General features: G+C 36.3%; 1 protein-coding gene across 7 annotated transcripts in view; it reads left to right on the plus strand.

Moving 5' to 3' along the window:
- The window catches only part of LOC145997186 (protein lap4-like), a 320630-nt gene that overhangs the window by 228400 nt on the left and 75651 nt on the right, over positions 1-16579 (plus strand). For 6 of the 7 annotated variants that reach the window (XM_083133899.1, XM_083133902.1, XM_083133903.1 and 3 more), the window contains exons 20-22: positions 1467-1625; positions 1945-2025; positions 3282-4112. In XM_083133899.1, coding sequence (XP_082990025.1) covers positions 1467-1625; positions 1945-2025; positions 3282-4112 — 1071 coding nt within the window. The remainder of the gene's footprint in view (positions 1-1466; positions 1626-1944; positions 2026-3281; positions 4113-16579) is intronic. The other variant, XM_083133904.1, reaches the window with a different exon arrangement.

A 16579-nucleotide genomic window follows, 5' to 3' on the forward strand; every position in this document is an offset into this window, starting at 1 on the left:
CGTTATGATTGAGGGGTATCCTGATCGTGGTTCATCATGAACATTCGTGCGACAGATGCTGTACCCACTTACGCACCTTGCCTTCAACAATGAGATTCTCACCATACACCTCGCGTAACTGGCGATAAATGTCTGCCGCTTTCACATTTTTCATTGTCAAGAACCTGATCACTGATCGTATGTCACACTTGGCGGGATTTTCAATCACCTGCACCACTTCCATTGTCCACCACAACCACACCAAGCATTTCACAACATGGAAATGGTGTTTCTTTATGTGCAAGGCATGTTGGTAACTAACACACATGCGCAAAACACCAAGCATGCAGTGTTGCCAATGTGAGCACAAAACTGCCCCTAATTAAAAAAATAAACCTCGTATATTGGATCTGTAAAATTATCTGTAATTTTACATATAAACCTAGCCTATATTGGCTGATAGAGTACCGATTAATATATCTCATCCCTAGAAGAAACAATATGAGTTTTTACCAAACATTAATGAAGTTCCAATATAAAATTGTGCTGTAAATTATTTTAAAATGGGCAGTCAAAATGTTCTCGAAATTTCCCTCCAGATGGAGTATGAGAGATAAAGAGAGTGCACACATTGTTGTAGTGTAAAGCTTAGCATGTCTTATTTTTGTTGCAACAGATCTGAGCAGGTTTCAACATGCAATGTTGTTGCTTTGGCATTGCAGTTAGACATGAGGATTGGTCATTTGGTGCAGTTTTGCAATTCAACAGCATGTGCACAATATTGCACTGAGCCACTCATTACTTGTTGCGCAGAAATTTTTCAACTAGAGAAGCATTTCTGTCATTGTCTAATCTTGAGTGACTTTTGGCTTCTCCCTGTTCTGAAAATGTGCCTCAAGGGAATGCTTTTTGCAAGAAATTGTGTACGGCAGTAATAATAATACTAATAAGCACAAGCACCTTCTGCTGCCGATTCCAACAATGGCAGGACTGATGGAGCAAGGATTGTACACAAGGGTTGCACTTTGAAGGTGATTAGATAAGCGTTTGCACATGTCCTACCATTACAGTGCTATTTTGCAATTTCAGGAACTTTTTGACTGTCCCTTGTATTGTTTCTCCAGTCCTACTTTACACAAGGTGGAACAGCAGATGTTAAAAATCTGGCAAAGTTAAGCAGCCTGAGTAGCTTTGTTCATAGAGCAATGGCACAGTATGCCAGAGATCTGGGATTGAATCGTGATTGAGTCTGCATTTTTCAACATTTGACTATAAATTTGAACTGTTCCCATAAATACAGTATTTTATCACTAGTCTAATATTTTCATGCCAACAATTATGAATTATTTTTGATGAATTTGTATAAAACATTGGATTATATCAATTCAGCATAATGTTTATTCACATTTATGTGAGAAGACAGATAGTTAATAGTAGTAATTGTGTAGTATTTGCATTAGTAATAATTTGTTTTTGTTTATTTTCAGCCTCCCAATCTTAATGCTGTTTCTAATCAGAATGAACTGAATGATGGATATGAGATACGTAAGGAAATGATTTACACTACTTTGATTCGTGACCAAAATGGTCTTGGGTTCAGTATTGCTGGTGGAAAAGGCTCTTCACCGTACAAGGATAGTTCTGATGTAAGTCATGTGGTTTTTTCCCTATATTCTTCCTTTGTTTCTTCTTTCATGGGTTGCTCTCTCCAGTAGCACCACACTTTGAAGTCTATGTAGTGTGGTGCTCCATAAAATTGTCTTAGGAACTTCTTTCTTGTAGAATTTCAAAGTAAGACACTGTTACTGAAATGTTTTAAATTTATTTTTAAATTTGAAATGTTCATACTGCTGAGGTTTGTTGATATAATTTTATTTTTGTCTTTCTTGAATACGTCATAATTTGTTCAGTGTTTATGTGTCTGACTTGGTATCAAGTCTAATAAAAAAAATAATCATATTTCAGGCTATTTTTGTGTCTCGTATCACTGAAGGAGGTGTTGCAGAGAAGGACGGAAAGCTGTCTGTGGGGGATAGAGTAATATCTGTAAGTACTTAAACAATTATAAATATTAATTTATGCATAAACATTGTGGCGTGCAAGTATGTGCATGTGTGTCTAATTTGTCCCCTTGGGATTGTTACTAACACTGGACTACCAGTCATGAAAGTCAAGAAAAAGTAAAGGTCAAGATTGATCAATTGATTTGCTTATTTTACTTCGATTTTTGTGCCACTTTTTGCTAATTTGCGAAGATGGGGATGAGTGATGATATGATAAAATTGATGAAAACACACTCACAAACAGCCATGCCCTTGCCAGGATTCGAACCCGGGACCCCTTGCATCGTAGCGCAAACACAATGAGTGATTGATTTAGTTTATTTCACTTTTCTGCCCCATTTGTTTAATCGTGAAGATGAGGATGAATGGTTGTAAGATAAGATAGATAAAAGAACAATCCAAATATATAGAGACGACAACACGAGCCCCAAGTAAGATTATACTGGCTGTGAGTCCAGATGCCAGAGTGGCCTCCTCGATGGCGCAGTGGTAGCGTTGTCGCCTTGTAATCAAGGGATCCCGTGTTCGATTCCCGGTGGAGGCACATAGTGGTTTGGATCCAACTTGAAACTGTAGGTCCAGTCCCGATTAGCCTTATTGTGCATAAAGTGGACTTAAAACACCAAATCAATCAAAAATCTAGATACCAGAGCCTTGCTAGTCTGCCAAATGCAGTCCAGGGTGCATCAATAGATAAATCAAGTCTAATTCTTTTTTAAATACAGCTTCAGTTTTCATCTGAACTGGTCTTTTGATAGGGGTTTTCATTAAATAAATATTTATTTTCTTAATTGCTAATTTCCAACTTTACCTAACTAGGGGTCGAATAAAAAAAGAAAAAAAACTAAAAAAAATATCAAGTAGTAGTCATGACAAAATCAAGAATTTTGATTTGTTAATTTGGTAGACACCTTGAATAAGTAAGAAAGTTCTCTGATTTGTCTGATACAAGGTCAATCAAAAAGTAAATAAGTTTTTAAGTTGCAAGTAACCAGATGTAGAGAAACTGATGAAATACTACATGCTTGTAATTGACTTATTAGCAGTTCAACACACACCATGAACACCATTAAAGCCCACACAATGAAAGAACCGATCCAGACTTTTCAGCTCCAGATTTGGGAGTTTCCATGTGAAAAATCGGTGTTGCCACATGCCTGATCTTTGTCCAGTCGTAAATGACACTTTCTGTTGCCCACATTTTCATTTGTAACATGCATTCACTTCTCTTCATTCCAGATCAATGGAGTGGACGTTGATGGTGCTCGTCATGATCAAGCAGTGTCTATGTTAACAGGGTTGGAACGATTTGTGAGACTGGTTCTTGAACGTGAAGTCAGAGTGCCTCGAGAGGATGGACCAAACCCTTCGCCAAGCCCTGGTCCGGAAAAGTCTCCGAGGGTCTTTGGCTTACCGAAACCATATACTGGTCTCTACAATGCTAATAGTTACATGGCAAACCGCCCAGGGTTTACTGGATACCGCCGTCCTGAGTCTACCGGTGTAACTTACTCTGCGGGTTATATTAAGTTGCCAGGTTTGAGGAATGATGCAGGAACTGCCGTGCCTGCTGTGTCTGTGAGTTCCAATCCCCCTTCTTCCAGTGTGCGTAGTGTTTCCGAGGACGAAAGGAGTGCTAGTGCTGTGAATAGTGTTCCTCAAAATCAGCAGGGTTCGAACGTGCCACCCGTAACAAACCATGTGTCGAATTCTGTGACCGGTAACGTTCAGCCTACGTCTGAAGTTCAGGACATGCCTCCGCAGGATCAACAGCCGCAGCCACAGAATCTGCCGCCTGCAGTTCAGGTACCGAAGCCAATCACGAATGAAGATTTCCAAGCAATGATCCCTTCCCACTTCATAAATCCCGTTCCGCCTCCCGACCCCAACGCACCCACGGTGACCGTAACAATTCGTCAGCCAGATCCTCTTGCTTCTGGGGAGATTAAGTTTCCCCCTCCTCCTACAGATATTGGTAAAGTCAAAGAAACCATCACGAAGAGTACCTTCACGGAAACTGTCGTGACTCGGGTGACACAAAACAAGGCCTTGTTCCCGGTCATCATAGAGGTAAGTTTGGTGTTGGGCTGTCTGGGATCTGTGGATGGATGCCTTATGAATTTGGATCTAATGTGCTACATAAATCCCTGTTCTTATTCATGGCGGGTGCAGTAAACGTGGTTTTGTCATTGTACAGGTGATGTTCCGTATTTCCACATTGCAAGTTTCATTGGTTTTCCAATTTAATTTGAAACACCACTGCCTTCATTAACAAAGGTTGCAATCTTCATCCCAAATGCTGTAACCTTTGTTAATGAAGGCAATGGTCCTTTGAAATCTGAAAACCAATTAAATTTGCAATGTGAAAATACAGAACATCACCTGTACAACACTTGTTCTTAGCCAAAGCATTAAATTTTAACTTACTTAAACATTACAATTTGCCGCATTCCTTGTACAGAGTTATTCACAAGTCCAAGAAACATTTAGAAATTTTATCATCATCAATCATACCATTGCAAAGTGTTCACCTACTTCGAAAAATTTTCAATGTATCCACTTTTGCAGATCTGGTACTCTATTTTGTCTTACACATTTATGAGATTGTCATGATCGAGCAGTGTGACAGCCAGTGATACACTTGAGAAGTTCAATAAGATTATCAGGGAGAGAGAGAGAGAAGGGGGTTAAGAAGACTATATCTTCCATGAATCCCCACAAGTAAAGTCAAATGGGATTAAGTCTGTCTCCGTGGCATAGTGGTTAGCTCAGTGTGCTATGATGCCAGGACTCCCTGGTGTAAATCCTGGCCTGAGCATTCTTTGCGAATGTCACTTCATTAATTTCATCACTCATTCTCATCTTTGCAATTTATCGAAAGTGGCAGAAATTCAAAGTAAAATAAATGAAAACAATCAATCAATCAAATGCGATCAAACTTGGTGACAAGATGTTCACCATCTGGTCTTTGTGGCAAGTTTGCATTGAAGTACCAGCATGCAACATTAGCTATGTGCAGGCAGTCATCTTTACAGAAACTTGAAAGATTTGCACTTTTTATGTATTTGAGAGGTACTTTTTTTTAAAAAGTTTCACGGACTTATGAACAACACTATACTTTTTCCAGTGTAAACTTTGTTGCCTGGCTGTGGGATATTATGCTCAAAGTAACAAGTAACACAAAGTATGAACATCCAAACTGAAATAGCTTGTATCATAGAGCTTATATATGTTATTGGAAAGTCTGAATTTTTTAGATCAGCCAATTTAAATTTGGTTGTAAATCATTGTTAAAGATCCCCCATAGTTATTTTTCACAATATTATGCAAAAAGAATTGCTATTGAAATTTGTTCAGGGAAGAAAACCTTTAAATACAATATATCTGTTAGACAAGAGAAAATGCACATTCTTAAGGGAAAAGCATTCTTCTCTGTATTGAGTTGTGAACTCTTTGTACAGATGTAGTGCATTAGATCCTTAAATTCATACTTCCAGTAATGTGGGTTGCCATCATTCCTTTGTAAGTTGCAAGCACACGTCCCAGCACTTCTGGAAAAATTATTTCAACATTTTGGAATGTTGTAATTATTGGAACTATTAGTAGAGCCTGACAAGCATGTTCTATGTGATTGATCCTTGTTTCCTTTTGCTGTTTACAGTTCTGAGTATAGAGGCTTGTTTGCCTGAAAAATTACAGAAATAGAAATCACCGAGAAATAATTTCCTTGTTTTGTTACTTAATACGTTATCTGTTAGTGAAGTGAAGATTTTCAATTAAAATAAAGATCAAATTACATTGAGGTTAGTTTAGAATGTTTGTAAATTTTAATACATGAGCTTTTCATATGAGGCATATCATTGCATATCTACCAGAGTTTTGCTTTACAGTATTCATAATTTCACAGGAGATTATCATTAATCACAAAATTCATTTCATATTTCTTGCCAAAATAATGTCACACATTATGCATTAACTTTCAGGCTCTTTAGACTCCTCCAATGTGTCATGTGGTGTTATTCTGCACTCTGCAAAACAATCAGCGATTTATTCAAACTAATACTTTTCAGCACTTCTACTAGCCAATACAGCTAACATGCATTATATTTTAAAATTACAATGAAATTACATGAATAATGCTGTGAGGTACATACCAAATGCATTCAAGTGATTGAAGATAATGGCCAAAGGAGCATGAATAGTATGAAATTTTGTGTGAAATTTTCATAACATGTGACACATGCATTGCGTGATTGGTATGTAAATTCCACAAACATACTACAGAACTTGTAAAAAATTACATTTCTGATTATATTTTCATACAACCTCTAAAGGTTGATTGATGTAGAAACCCACTTTTGATTGAATTGTGGTTTTATGCCCACTTTATGCACGGAGAGGCTAATCGGTACTGGGCCTACAGTTTAAAGTGTGATCTGAACCTTTGTGCCATGTGCCTCCACCGAGTATTGAACCCAGGACCCCTTTTTTACAAGTTTTCAACGTTACCTCTGTGCCATCAGCAAGGCCACAGGAACCTACTTTTTTAAGTGAAAATAAAAACATTATTAGCTTGGCTTAGCAGTATTTCAAATCCAGTTCTTAGCATTGTTCCAGTTATATAGTTATATTGCAAGTAGGACCCACATAATCAATGTGTGAGACCTTTTCAAATTGTAACATAATATTCACATTAAGTTGCTTCTTTTAGAGGTAAAATTATCAGGATAAAGTGACCCTATTTGACAGAACATATTAATTCAAAAGTTCAAGTGACCAAAACTGCAAATTTTAGGATATATGCCAGATTTTGAAAATAGAGAAATAAACTAGCTAATGTATTCTGCCTGGTTCTTGACAAGACAACCAAAACCTCTATTGCAACATCATACAGTTTCAAGTTCATGTGAAACTTTTGCATAAACATAACATTGCAATTATACATGCTAGTCTAAATTTTGGATGTTTTAATAATGTTATAATTCAAGAAGCAATTAACGATAGCAGTTGCATTGTGGACGATAGTTTTGTGTCTTGACATCAGTTCACCCAGCTTTTTTCGTGGCTTTGTTCAAGTATGTGGAATTGTATTGTTTCCTTCTGGCTTTGTTTTTGTTCCCATCCTTATTGTTGTACTTGTCTGCTAAAGAGCTGCTTTACCTACCTTGAAGAAGTTACGGTGTGCATGCAGCTAGTGGTTTGTGATTTTCATATGTATTAGTCACAAATCTATAGAATAAATATAGAGAGATGTGCTCAAGACAAGGCTTTTAACTCTTAGAAAGTTATTGTATGCAAGAAAACTAATGTTATATATTACACTCAAAATATATTACATGAAGCATGAGTAGAGAATATTTAATGCAATTGAATTTAATGCAAAACAAAAAGTTTCAGTGTAATTTTTACTTTTCCAAATATTTACATTAAGGTACTGATTGAACAGGCTCTATCATAATCAAATTAAGAAATCTTACAAAGGATATTTTTCTTCGTAACTGGTATATTTTATATTTTGAAACTTTAAAATGAATGTTTAAAAGTGCTAGAATTTAAGCAGAGAAAAAATATAAGACACTAGATGCTTTGTGATCCAAGAATTTTAAAAAAATAATTTTAATCATATATATTTAGATTTCGTACACGAAAGAACTGTAAATAGTAAAAAGTACATTATGATGTTTCATATTCCTGGCAAATAATGTAGGTGGTTTGGGAGCACATTTCGTAGTACAAAATTACCATACTTACATAACTGTAAAAAAGAAAAAAAGAACTGTTGTGAATTTTCTTTGGTGTTGGACTCAGTTGTGTGCTGGCTCAAGGCATGATGACAACTTAACATTGAAAGTGAATGTGTAACATAATGTAAAAAAACTAACACAGAATTTGCAGTAGTTATTAGTCTAAATCAATGCGCATGATTTTTATGTATGTAAAAATAAAATCTTTTTAAATGTTTCTAACATATTGAGCACAGAAATAGTTTTCCAATGAGATATGCCCAGCAAATGTACCTTCATTGTAGGGTATGTACTTAGTTTGTGTGGCAGTTTTAAAGACAGAAAAAAAATATGGAGAATTTATGAAGTCATCCATATGTTTGCATTAGTTACTATGTATTGAATTTTTGTTTACATGTTGCATTCATGAGTTTTGAATTTCCTTTTTTCATTGCATTTTATTATAGTGTTCAGGTCCATTGTCTTTTTTTCTGCATGCTTTTTGATGTATCCTTCTATGCATGTGGATTATTATATTTTTGCTAGGGGAAGGGTTTGTTACAGAAGTACATTGTATTACATAATCAGTCAAAATGAAGGATGTAGATAATGGTAATGAGGTAGCCAATACCTAAGCAGGCAAACATGTTTTGTGGCATGGCAACCTTGTCAGTGGAGAGCAAGATTCTGTCCACATTTTAGGTAGTGGGTTCACTGGGCTCACACACACAAGAAAACGGTGTTTTGCTAGAATGCAAAAGACCTTCGTGGCCGCGGTGGCTCAGTCGGTAACGCGTCTGACTACCATGCTAAAGGTCCCGGGTTCGATCCCCGGCCGGTTCAAATCCGGGAACTTTTCTAACGGTGGAAGCGGCCCCGGCGCACACCCAGCGTCGAATAACATGGGTACCTGGGGAAACCTGGGGGGTAAAGGCGGTCAGGGGCGTGGTGCTGATCACATCACCCCCACTCACGACCGGATCAAGAAAGTGTGGGGCGTTACCCCCACACCCCCTATACGCCTTCATGGCGTGGTGCTAAGCACAGGGGAACACTTTACCTTTTTTTTAATTTTTTTTTTTAATTTTCACATGAGTTGCTTTTCTCACATGCTTGAGGTAGCGAGTGAAGCAAAGAGGAAAAGTTTACAATCATATCTGCACTTGTAACATTAGGAGAAAGTATGTACACAAATTACTATGAGACACTAAGAAGCAGGGATGTACAGATGAGAAATATTTGCTAACCACAATAAAATGCTAATATAAAATTACTGATAATCGATGTTGTACTGATTCCATGTAAAACTTCCTTGGAAAAAGGAATCAAATTCACATTCTTTGCTTGTGCTGGTGTCACCTAACCCATGTCATGAAATACATGTAAGTTTACATTTCTGATGTGCAGTTTACAATATTAATAGAATAAAATGTAAAATTTGTTTTAACTACATATTACTATTGGTCAAATAATTGTTAATATAAATAAAAGTTAGGGATGGGCTAATATGACCGATATAAAATTTACTGATACCGATAACTGATATTCTATAAACCCGATATAGAATCCCAAATGGTCCTTGAAGAACCTGAATGGTTCAGTAACCTCCTTAATCATTGTGTGTGTTTGAGGTGACCATGTTGCAAAAGAAGTTGCATATTTAGGCATTTAGTTTTTGAAAAAGCGTGCCACGGAGAGTACCCATAAAAATTATAAGAAAATGACATAATTTTGCACTAAATTATAAGATATTTATAGATATATCAGATCTGTAAAATAATTGGTAGTTTAACTGATATGCCTATATTGGTCAATACCGAGAGAGTACCAATTAACCTGTCCCATCCCTAATATTAATTGAATAAAATGTAAAATTTATGATTTAACTACAGACTACTATTGATCAAATAATTGTGAATATAAATAAAAATATAAATAAGAAATGGAGAAAAGATAAATATAATTAATGCTTTTAACCAGGTGATTGGATATTTAGACCATTTCTTTTCAAAACTAAGACACATGAATCGTGTGTGTATATTGATAAGAATAATGAAATGGTAGAATTTTGCACTAAATTACATTCTACGTATAGAGATATCGGACTGATAAAATATTGGTAATTTTACCGATACACTGATAAGCTTGCATCAGCAGATACCAATAGAATACTGATTCAGCCACCCCATCTCAGCTAAGACGTTTCTATTAGTAGTGTTATCCCCCTCAGCCCCTCACCAAATTCTTTCTTACAACAAATTTTTATGCACTAAAATTTCGATGTAAACATTGTTAAGTGGTAGAAAGGCTGCAAAGCCTTAACTTCGCCATGATAAACAAAATGTAAAAAAATAAATAAATAAAATTCAAGTGTGTGCTTCCATTCAAAATAGAAGTATGTTTAGGGAATGATAGTTATCATTATCATAATCTAGGCGATTTACAATGTTACATAAGTAGTCCCCTAGCAAAGATTTGTTTTCACATGTGTGGTAAAAAGGTGAAACAGTGAAGATTACCATTGCAAATATTTCGTGATGCTTACGTTGTTAGGGAATAACATCTCTAACTGTAGCCTGGAGCTTGCTGTCTCCATGTTGCCTGGGTAGCCAAGCTTGTTGAGCAGTTGACTCGGCATCTCTTCTCCGATTTCATCTGATCATGACATCACCTTGCAATCAAGAGGTCTCAGGTTTGATACCTGGTGGATGCACGTAGCTGTTCAGATTCCACATTAAACTGTAGATCCAGTCCCAATTAGCCTATTTGTGACTTAATTTTAAGACATAAAACTCAAAATTCATCTAATCATCATCATCATGCAGACTTCTGTCGTGGAGTGATTATGGGTTATGGGTTTAAATACCAGCCTGGACATGAGCATTTTTTGTGAGTGTACCTTTATCAATTTGATCATATCACCAACCATCTTTTTTGTTGCGATTAGCCAAAAGTGCCAGAATGGTGATGTAAAATAACTTAATCCACTCAGTGAATCATCATTCTCATCATTGTGATTAGCCAAAAATGGCGTGAAAGTGATGTAATGGTGATATATGGTATGGAACCAATTTTTACATCATATGCTGTCGAACATTGCAAGTGCGTACATTATTTAGAGGTTAGCAATGAGATCTTTGAATATTTTTATGAAAATCTCCACCTCTTGACAGTGAACTTTTGAAGTTATTCATTCATTTTGATAATGAAGATTTACACTATTTTCCTTTCTGAACATAATGTCCAGCCTCCCCTATGGCGCAGTAGTAGTGTAATCACCTTGTAATCAAGGGGTTCTGGGTTCGATACCTGGTGGAGGCACATAGTGGTTCGGATCCCACTTTAAGCTGTAGGTACAGTCCCAATTAGCCTTAACTGTGCATCAAGTGGACTTAACCCTGATGCCCGTTAAAACACCAACTCATTGAACATAATGTCCACCAACCAGTTAATAAACGAGGTTATCAGAGACAAGATTTGCTTTATTTTATTTCACTTTTTGTGCCACTTTTAGCTAATTTGTGAAGATGGGGATGAGTGATGATATGATGAAATTTATGAATGGACACTCAAAAATATCCATGCCCAGGCCAGGATTCGAACCTGGGACCCCTGGCATTGTAGCACGATGTGCTAACCACTCCACCACAGAGGCCGGCTAGATAACCTTTCATGAGTATAAAACATTCCATATTCAAATATTCAGACAATTTTTTAATTGGCTTATAATTGTGTTCATGAAATATTTGCAAGTGTCGTCTTCACTTGATTTGCCTTCTGTGATGCTGTAGCTGCCAGCATGTGTTTGAGATTGTGTGACAGGCTTCTTCTTGTCTAGATTTTTAAGGTTTAGCTTCTCTTGTGCAAGTCAATTTGTATTGTTTCTAATTTGAATTGTGAATATGTCTGTGGTCAGTGATATGTTCAGTATCTATTTAATATTTTGGCATTTGAAAGAAAATGGTTAACAAAATGCTTATATGGCATGTGTTGTGGTTTGTGAATGTTACTTTAGAACAAGGAAATTTGGTCATTTCGTCAGATTTGTATGGTAAGGAGGGTAGAATGTAAGAGAACTCTAATGGGAAAATTAGTTCCTTTTAAGCAGCAACTCCGTTGATCTACATGATAGAAGTGGTAAACCTACATAAATAGTACAAAAAAATATTAAAATTGTTACAGCATGCAAAAATAGGAATTTTAACTTTCCTGATGACGTGATTCGAACAAGTGTTCTCAAGTTACCAGCCAGGTTAAATCGGCATTAGCATCCAACGTTCCAATGATCATTCCCTGATGATGAGAGCAATGTATGTGCTTGAAACATTGGATGCTAACTCCAATTCAGTGTGTCTGGTAACCCCAGAACATTTGTTTCAATGAAAAAAGAGTTTTCCTGCTTTTTCTCCCAATCTGTACTCAAATTAAGGAAAGTGATGTGGGGGAATGCTATTCCGTCAGATAGTGCAGTGTGCCCTCCTTTCATTTGTGACCCCCAAGTTCAAACATATACTTGTTTCCCCACTTGAATCTCAGCATATAATAAATACATTAAAGAATCGTTTTACATATATCAAATTACAATGTCTTAAAAAGAAATGCCAACATCAAAATATAAGCTAAAAAAATTTGTATCATGGAACAGACAAGTTTTATGTCTACACTATTGTATACTTCAGACATAATACTTTCAGCCTTCCCTATTCGTAATTTTGTGTCTTATACAAGGTGACACAAAAGTCATCACCTGATTTTCTTAGTCTTGGGTTTTAAATTAAACAAGGTAGGTCTTTATGTGTTAAACTTTTATTGATACTTGTAAGTTTTATGTCCTCAATTTTAAAATATAACATCCAATAAATGACCACCATTCGAATTGATGCAAATTTGGGCTCTTTTTATTGCGTTGGTGGTGTTGGAAAGAATCTGCGGGGAAATGTTTTCAATTTCATGCAGAATATTGTCCTTTAGTTGCTGTAACGTCTCTGGCTTATTCACATAAATCAATGACTTCAAATATCCCCAAAAGAAAAAGAAATCTGGAGCGGTCAAATCGGGGGACCTGGCCGACCATGGCAAATCACCAAAACGTGATATTACTCTGCCTGGAAAAGTGTCACGCAAAATTGTCACATTTTTTCCATGTTCTTGTGGGGTATACTTATTCATTTTCACACACAATAAATTTCGTGAGTATCTTCTATTTAACTGACAAAATACTACTGATATAAACAACAAGATGTCAAAATAAAGGTCAGTTCAAGTAGGTTGATGACTTTTGCACCACCTGTTAGATATACAAATGCCACATGTTCACATATTTGATATTAGATTTTAGCTGAGTGGTTCGTCTGGTAAGTGCATAACTATCAAGTTCGGCAATTAATATTGGAACTTTTACGAGAGTCACTCGGAAGTAAAGAATGTTTCACAATAGAAATATGTTTACTGATAATATTACATAAGCAGAATACGTATACATGTTTTGCCACATACTTTTACCTACATCTCCACACAGTCACCTTTGACATTGAAGCACTCAACACCAGTTTAACTATCCCCTTCTCATACCATGTGGCTGCCTCACGATTCAACCAGACCATGACAGCATCCTGTAGTTCCTCCTCACCTTCAAAGTGTTTACCAGTAAGGTGCTCCCTTATCTTCAGAAAAAAGATAAAAATCCGAAGCTGCATTGATTTTTTTCAATGAGTTGCTCCACTTTTGTTGCAGTTCATCTGTGATGACACCACAGTGTCATTAACATCTGTTCGCCCATTCTTAAACTTTATGCACCATTTTCGGCACTTGCCATGTTCATAACACCTTTGCCGTAGATTGCAATAAGTCTGCGATGAATGTCATCGGTTCTAACATTTTCCCGCATGCAATAAACGAAAAATGCACATTTGGTCAGCGGGATTTGCTATCAGCACAATCATTATTACATCTTGTTACACTCACCACGTAAACAGGTTGCCAGCACCAAATTCACAGTACAATCAATACAGCAAATGAATGACCTGCTGCAACGAAACAGTTGTGTAGCCTGTTTGCGCAAGCATTCTTTACTTTCCAAGTGACTTGCGTATAATGGAAACGTTTTTAAAATAAAACTTTTCTAATTCCTTTTTGAGCGGACACAGCTTTTCAGAATTGATATTTATTTGTGACGAAAGAATTAATAGAAAACCACTCTGTAAGATACAGGAGACTTTCAGGATGAGTAGAACGTGTGATATCAGTGAAACAAAATTCTTAATGTATATTTGGCCTAAAAATGCACATTACAGAGGTTCAAATATAAAGAAATGCTGTCAGTGGAAAACAGACTTGATGTGAAAAAAGTAAGACAGACAACCATGATAGATTTTTATTTTATTTTATTTTATTTATAAGCAATCCCATAACAGAGCAATGCTCCAATTACAATGGGATATCACAAACCCAATACTCACATTATGCAACACAAAAGAAAAATAGAAAAAGATCAAAAATACAATACAATACCCACTGAGAAACATAATACAACAAGAGAAAGAGAAAGATCAGGAAAAAGACTATGATATGTGTCAAAAGAACCATAAAAAGGGTGAAAGGATGCCAACTGGATTCCCTGAGAATTGAGAATAGAACTCAGTTGTCCAGTATAAAGCTATTTCATGAGTAATTTTACTGCTTGCATCACATTTGTGCCTTTCAATAACCTATTTCGAGACAAATTAATTATTTTTTTCATCCAACATTGCTACTGACATTAAGTTTGTTTTATCTTCACTATTCTCATGGTTGTTTCTTGCCGACAACAATTTCTCATCCTCATAGCTTGTAAATATGTGCTTATTGGTGAAATTTTGAGAAAATGAAAGGTAAAATTGTCTACTGTATACTTACACTGCACAGTACTCTGGAGCACGTAATGAGCACCAAAATGCTCCATTTTACCCCATCCTCTTTGCCCCCCCCATCCCTCTTTTCCCAATCCATTGGTAAGAGGCTGGATAATGCCAAGAGACATGTTTTCTACATGAGGGCACCCCAAGAATGAAACCCTGGGTCCTGACTTGTCTACTGTTATTCATGTGTCAAAATTTATTTATTTTTTGTTTCATGTTATGTTATAACTGTACATCCTGAAAATATCCGACTCATTTTATTAACATCATGGGTGTGTGTTTGTGTGTGCAGGGGTGCCTATCCCCACAAGGCCAATGGTGCATCCCCCCCCCCCCCAGATCATACCAAATTCCCATAAAATGTTATATTATGACAGCATGTCTACTGCTATTCTATTACTGAAGTCACTTTTTTAAAATTTGAACAATTTATGTGATTTGCACCTAGTTGCAAAAGTGGCTTGGAACCAGCTAAGTAAATGGATTAGTAAGGAAATGTTTTCTGCCTCATCACACATATTGCAGCTTGTTGTTTTTTCACATATATTTTGGAAAATATAGTATCTGAAGTCCAGTTTTGGCATGTACTTACTTTCACTCAGGCTTTCACTATATCATGTGGCTTCTTCAGGAGTCGGGAAAAGAAGTCAAAAATATTGGATGAAGATGGAGATGGAGTAGGAAGTACTGACAGGACACTTTACACTCTCTTTTACCATCAATTTTAATCTTTTGTTTACCAAACTTACCTTCTCCATGTTTTAACTTTTAACTATTCTTGTCCTGACTCCTGAAGAAGCCACAAGATGTGGTGAAAGCTTGAGTGAAAAGTAAATACGTATATGCTACAACTGGACTTCAGCTATTTAGTGAAATGATGACATGTAGTGCCTTATCAAAATATATACATGTTGAATTTTACATAATTTTAAGGAATAAATCCCCTCCCACAAATTTTGATGGCACGTTCTGCACCATTGTTCCCTCTGTGGGCACCCCTGTATGTGAGAAAGTGGAAATCATAATTATAACAATGATTGTGAACAGCATTATGCAATAAGTTTATTTCATGTTCATTTGCATAAATGGTCACTAAATCAAAGTTAAACAGGGCTAGAAAAAATAAGTGTACTTTTCAACATGTTATTTTTCAAAATGTACGAAAACAAAGCTAGAATCTGTATACACATGTAAAACATTTGCAAAACTTTACCTGAGAAGCTTACAAGTGCTCAATGTGAGCTCACTTGGTCTCACTGGAAAGGCTTTGGGTGAATCATCAGTTGATTCCATTGTGGCCGTTGTATGATTCCTCAAGTGGGGCAGATTCTAAGGGTGCAGGGGAGGTCTTCCACATATCTTCACAATGGAAAAGACAGAGCCTGAAAACACGACAAAGCTGCTGATGGTGATTGCTAACTTTTGAAAGGGCTTCCAAGATTCCAACCTGCACCTGTGCGACTTTTTAAATTTTATTTTATGATATATGAAAATCCTTGTTTACATACCCATTCTCCTTGGGAATCTGCCAAACTCACAGTGGCAGTGGGAGCCACATGTGCCAATATACTTCTAAGGGTGTTGCAGGTACTTGTATCACGTTAGCCTTTGCAGAGAGACTCATATTCAGACTGAACAACTTGGAGCTTCGCAGGTAAACTTTCACAATTGCTGTACATATATACACAGCTTGTGGCTTTGTTTTCAACCCATTCTGAACAATAACATACTGAAATCATTCATTTATTCTTGCTGGCCCTGTTTATGCATTATTGTATGTTATCGTTGATTCATGTATTTCTTTTCTTACATTAATATTGATTAGGGGAGTATATTTTTTCATTCAGTCTCAACATGGTCTGTTAAATATATATTTAATTTCTTGAAATAATAATACTCATCCTTCTTTAATGTTGTG

This window comes from Lepisma saccharinum, chromosome 13, assembly GCF_977018435.1.
Source record: "Lepisma saccharinum chromosome 13, izLepSacc3.1, whole genome shotgun sequence".
NCBI lineage: Eukaryota > Metazoa > Arthropoda > Insecta > Zygentoma > Lepismatidae > Lepisma > Lepisma saccharinum.